This window comes from Psammomys obesus, unplaced genomic scaffold (assembly GCF_907164565.1).
Source record: "Psammomys obesus unplaced genomic scaffold, mPsaObe1.curated_primary_1811, whole genome shotgun sequence".
Lineage (NCBI taxonomy): Eukaryota > Metazoa > Chordata > Mammalia > Rodentia > Muridae > Psammomys > Psammomys obesus.
In genome coordinates this window covers 18,882,920-18,888,919 of record NW_026585644.1, presented here as the reverse complement: position 1 = coordinate 18,888,919, position 6,000 = coordinate 18,882,920, and the positions used below count along the sequence as shown (strand labels likewise).

The 6,000-nt window shown below is 49.5% G+C and overlaps 1 protein-coding gene across 1 annotated transcript in view; it reads left to right on the top strand.

Moving 5' to 3' along the window:
* Window positions 1-701: 701 nt before the first annotated feature.
* Window positions 702-6,000, top strand: part of Mboat2 (membrane bound O-acyltransferase domain containing 2) — a 117,102-nt gene continuing 111,803 nt past the window's right edge. The window contains exon 1 of the mRNA XM_055621930.1: window positions 702-841. Within this exon, the coding sequence (XP_055477905.1) occupies window positions 767-841 (75 nt within the window). The 5' untranslated portion in view covers window positions 702-766. The remainder of the gene's footprint in view (window positions 842-6,000) is intronic.

The following is a 6,000-nucleotide window of genomic DNA, read 5'->3' as shown; positions in this document are numbered from 1 at the left end:
TTTCGCACTCAGCCAGCTGCGCGGCCCGTCGGGCCCGGGTGGGCGGCGGGTGAGGCAGGGCCACCCTGGCTCCCCGCAAGTTTGGGCGGCCCGGGAGACAAAAGGCACTTTTTGCTTTGGGGTTCTCGCGGCGCTTCGCCCTGCCGCTCCCAGCCCCCTAGCTTTGTTCCCAACTCCCCCCCGCCCCCCGGCGCTGCATCCCTCCGAGTCCCCCCCTCTTTGTCTGGCCGCCACCCCGGAGCCCCTTTGTTGTCCACCGTCTCGGCGCCCACCATTCCCGAGAAAGGAAGTGAGCAGAGGCGGAGGCGAAGCCGCCCTCACACGCCCCCACCGGGGAGCACGACTCTCGGTCGCCCTCGGGCGACAGCGGCGATCGAGCCTCAGCCCCTCGCCCGAGCCCTCAGCACGGAGGAGGGGCGCGGCGAGGCCGGCGTCCTCCGATTGGCTGCGGGAGTCGGGGCGCCGCGCCGCCATTGGGCCGCGGGGCTGTCGGGCGCGCGAGTGCGCGAGGTGGGGAGGGGGCGCTGGAAGCTACTGGAAACCGGGCGGCCGGGCGGCGTGAAGGGGCCGCTCGCGGGTGGGTGGGCGGGGCGCCACGCAGTGGGCGGGCTCACGAGGCTCCGCCCACGACCCCTCCCCGCGCGGCGGCTCCGACCGCGGGCGGCCGAGGGGCGGGCGCGCTTCTGCATCCCCATCCTCGGCGTAGCTCGGCACAGAGCGAGCGGCAACTGGCCGGAGCGGGCGGGCGCAGCGCGGAGGCCCGGCCATGGCCACCACCAGCACCACGGGCTCCACCCTGCTGCAGCCCCTCAGCAACGCCGTGCAGCTGCCCATTGATCAGGTACGGACGTCCGGGGCGTCGTGCTCTGGCCGCCCCTGCCGGCCGCGGTGCCACCCGGGCGGGAGCAGGGTGGGGGCTGGGGCCGGGGCCGCTGTGCCCGGCGCCCGGCGGGGCGGGGACGCGCGGCTGGCCTTGTCCCCTCGCCTGTCGCTCCAGCTGGTGCCTCGGTGCCCACCCAGCCTCCCATCGCCGCCCCGGGCGGGGGTGGGCGCGGGCGGAGGCTCGACAACAGCCCGCCGGGGAGGGCTAGACAGACGTGCGCGTGTGCATGCTGCCGCTGCCCAGCCACCGGGCGTAGGACCCGGGGCCAGTTGCGGGTTATCGGCTCCGGAGGCTGAGGATGGTCTGGGTGCCGAGTGCTCAGGACACGTCGTGGATGGATGAGGCTTAAGCGGTCCTGCACTTGGGGACAGTTTGCATTGAAGTGTGGCTCGACAGACGGAGAGGCAACAGTTTGGGCGAAGACAGGTTATGAAGAGAAGTCAAAGTGAGTTCATGATGCCAGGGTTTCTGGTGAAAAAGTTGCAGCTGTGGATGGGAGCAGCCGTCCTGTCCCCTCACCCTACCCTCAGAGAAGCATTTGACAGTAGGGAAGGCTGGCATTTAAATGAGGCCAGTCGAATTTGATTGTTAAAAGGGCCTCAGGATTACTGAGAAATAAACAGTATTGGGATGGAGAAAGCAGCGCCATTTTTATTGAGCAAAGGAACTTTGGAAGTATGTCCTGAGAGAGGTCTGGGAAAGTTGATGGGGTATGGTTAGCTAGTTGGTCTAGCTCCGGGGCTGAAGGTAATTGACTTTGGAAGCCTTGCTTAACATTGCTTTTGATCTGGAGGTGTTTGCATTTTCCAAGGAATACGGGCTCAGTGTCCTCAGTTTGACTGGCTGCTATAGCTGTTTTAAGGATTTCATTTAGAACACAGACTTCCTCCCCCTCTGGACTTAAGCTGGAGGTGACATCTGAGCTCAACATCGTGCTCACCGCTTTGTGCTTCACTGTTTAAAAGAAAGCATACTGAATTATGTCGAAGGAGGGTTAAACAGTTCTGTCTAGTGTTCAGGTCTGAGTTCTTTCCTTCATTTCACTCCTAACTTTCGATTAATAGTGAAATAGCTGTTCTCCACATAGCTTAAACAGCAGTTGTGTGCAGTGTGTATTGTGCTGATAGATTATTAGAGTGCCCCAAGTGAAAGGATTCCTTTAATTCACAGAATTAGTCTTTGTTTATTAAGTTGATGAGAACCAAACACTTTGGCTATTCTCAGTCTTGTGGAGGAGTCTCACTATTTCCTAAATGGAATTGTGGCACACACCTTTAGGCATCTCTGACTTAAATAGGTTGGTGCCAGCCTACCAGCAAGTGCAGGGCGGGATCTGGTGAAAAGTTTTCTTGCTAATGAGAGAGAGAGAGAGAGAGAGAGAAAGAGAGAGGCTTATACCTACCTTTTCATTCTTTTGGGGAGACAGATCATTGTATGTTCTTTCTGCCATAGCATTATCATGCTAATACTTCTAAATTTATATAAAGGATCGTAACTTTTTAAAAGTAAACTAACATCAACAAGCTTCTTTAAACATCTCAGCAATCCAGAGAAAGTCCTTTATGGAACTGAAGTAAGCAGGAGGATCGAGGGAAGGTGCCGGAGTTAAGACTGTGACTTTTCTTTGTGAGCCCGAGGTTTTGACTTGGTGTCTCAGACGATCTTCATCTTCTGGGATACTCCTTAAGTTTGTAGAACCCTGAGCTTATGTGGCCATTTGTATAACACAGTTGTTTGCGCGGTGGCAAGCGAGTCTTAAGAATATTGGGTTAATATCACAGTCTTTACTTTTCATAGCAGTAACTATTTCTGTGAAATACCAAGGAATTGACTCTTCCTAATGCTGCTCTTGTAGTAATTGACACTGTAAAGTTATATGTTTTAAAATTGAGCCAATCAGAAAAGTTTTTATAGCACATGAGCAGTTGAATCCATGTTGAAAAAAAGCCTAAGACACGGCCATAGTAAAAAAAAAAAAAAAAAAAAAAAATACAAGTCAGAAAGTGAAAAATTATAACTTGGCTAGTGTGTTCATTTGGTGTGTGCCAATTAACAGCATTTAGAAACTTTAGGAAATTATAAAAGCAGTTGTTTTAGGAAGTAATACAATGTGAACTCTTTACTATTGTGTTGCCTTGGCACACTTAGAACCTAAGAATGCCCTTGCTGCTGAGGTAGCAGGAGAAAAAAAGTGTTGTGTTGCCAGGCAAAGGCAAGGGAACAGCAGATCTTTGCCTTAGGCTCCCGAATCTTTATCTTTGCTGAGAATTCCAGAGTGACCTTGAGGTAGCCAAAGTGCGGTTCAGTTGCCCTTAAATTCAAATTAGAGCATGAAATAATGGTATCTGGGAGGCTACAGGCTCCTATAATGCAGGGAGTACCTGGCCCTTGATGTTTTGCTCTCTAGGCCCCACTTTCCAAGTGGCTTTATTTTTAGTGCAATTCTGGAGGTCTGATTAAAGGAGTGTGTGGAGGGTGGGAACCATCTTGAGGACTAGTTGTGCCAAAGAAAAGGAACAACTGACTGTGTGTGAGTCCCAAGGAGAGATCAGGTGTCTTTGTATCACGGGCTTCTGTTCCTTGTAAGTTGCTGATGTGTGGGGTTTTAGATTCCACAGCAAGTACCAAAATGAAACTAAGAATAATGTCCCAGATGATCAACCTATATACCTTTTCAACGTTTTATACCATCTATTACATTTGCTTTGCCTTGCTCTGAGTTGCCATGAGACTGCTGTCTAGTTGTAACTCTCTATGCCCTCCCTTTCTTTCTCCCTCCTTACTTCCCATGATGCTGTGAAACTGGGGTAGGGAACCAGGATAGTGCTCTAGGCAGAAGGCTGGTTAGAGATCAGCCAGGGAACAGCCCTCTTCACACGGGAGGGCTGTTTTATAGATGGTGTGCCAAACTCTTGGGACAAGGAGAAGACAAGATGTGGGGACTCATGGTGTTTTGAAGGGTCTGAAGGGAGGAGAAAAAGATGGGTGGGAAAGAAGGGTTAGGAGTTACTGAGCTTGCAAAGTCCAGCAGTAACTGACGTGTCCAACGCTTGAGAGTTTGTGAAGCTTCTCTGTGTATCTACAGCATTCAGTAGGATCCTCACACCTCTGGAGGTCAGAATTCAAACCCGAATTACTTAGTTCACATGGATGTGTGCCCACGTACATGGCTTTAAGGCTTTGTCTAAACCTTCAGTCTGTTTTGTTTGGGGAGAAATACTTTTAAACCTTATGGCAGTGAAGGCAAGAATAGGAAAGAAGTGTCCAGAGTTCCAAACACTGGTGTGCTGGTTGGTACTCATTGGTTGGGAGGGAACCCAAACTGCGTGTGGGATGCGTGTGTATGAATGTATATGTATGTATATGTGTGTGTATGTATGTATGTGTGAGCATGTGTGTATGTGTGTATAGGTACGTGATTGTGTGTTTATGTGTGTGTGTGTATGCACACACTCACGTGTAACAGAGGAAGAAGTGAGGAGGCTTAAGAAATCTTTGCTCCTTTGTGGTCAGTTTATTGATTGACTTTTCTTTTACGTGTCCTTCCCCCCTCACGCAGACAACCACAGTAGTGACATTTTAGGGAAGAGTTGGGTTAAGACTGATTTTTTGTGGCCAGAAGCCAAAAAAAAAAAAAAGACTGGCTTGTTAAGTCTCCCAACAGGTCTGAACTCTGAATCCTTTCATAGATGAAGGAAATGAAAGGAAGATCTAGGGGAACACTGAGAGGAGGGCAAGGTTCGCATGTTCTAGACTTGGCTTTGAGCTGCAGTTGGGGCTCATCAGTCTACGGACGAGCTGACTGCTTGTACACTTGTAAGGGTTGGTTTCCATCCCAAGAACCCAGAAGCAGTCGCAGAACGTTGTGGAAGATTCCTTCCAGTCAGGAAGGCATATGGGTCTGGAATCACCCTGTTCGTTAACAGTTTTAGAAATGTCACTTTAGATAAATGTTACTTCCTGTGTAAAATGTGTGTCAACTTTAGTTTAAAATCCCATGACTTTGTGTTTAGGAACTGATTAAAAAAAAAAAAAAAGACCCATACTTGGAGGGATATGAATCAAAAGTTAGGAAAGTGGACTAATAATTGGAGGATGTACGTTTCAGGGGTAAAGAGTTGAAGCTGCCCAAAGTTTAACCTAGCAAAGGAGAAGGGATATGTCCTGGAAATGCTGTTGAATGTAGTATCCTGCCCCTGCAGCCTGCCCGGCGCTCACTTTTCATGACAGGAAGTACCAGTCTGTGGCAATGGCTTGGAGTTCCCTGAGTAGGGTGGGAGCCTTGCTCTGTCCACTCTTGCTCTTGGGCAATTACTGTGCTTGCTTGCTCATTCATTGTTCGTCTTTCTGCTGTCTCTTTTTTTGAGACAGGGTCTCTCTGTAGTTCTGGCTGTCCTGGAACTCACTCTGTAGATCAGGCTGGCCTCAAACTCACAGAAATCCACCTGCCTCTGCCTCCGGATCAAGTGTGTGCCACCATGCCGGGTTCTACTGTGGTTTCTTGCGTCCGAGTTTCCTCCTCTGTAAAATGAGAGTAACTAAGCGCTGTGCACTCACAGATTATTGTAAAACACTTAATCAGTGTAACAGCCCAGCTCCGGAGATGTTTGAGGCACACTTTCTCTTTGATTATGAAACACTTCCATTTTATGTTTTTATTTTTAGTATTGCATTCTTAATCTTCAGGACTTCCTTTGGGAAGGGGACTAGGAAGCTACCGTCAAGTTTTGTGTTATAGTGATTAAAGTCGGATTGAAACCTACTTGTAAATTTGGAGTTAAAGGTGTTTTTGCTGGCTCCTTACTGCTTTAGAGTTCTTTGTGACTTGATAATATTCCTGCTGATGGCTTGGCCTCTCTAGGTGCACACAACCCTAGCCTCTGTTTATTAGGTTGGGTGCGGCTGACTTGAAGTACTTAAAATAGCTCACACACAGCTTTCACTTGCAGTCCACTTTAACAGGTGGAATTCTGCCAGGATCAAATTTTGTAGTATTTCTTTCAAAATAAGGCACAAATATGAGTCTCAGAAGAGAGATCATTTAATGGCGTTGAGAATGAGATGGGTGACGAGCGAAGACTGCCTTTAGTCATGGCTTAGAGTATGGAAGAGCTGAT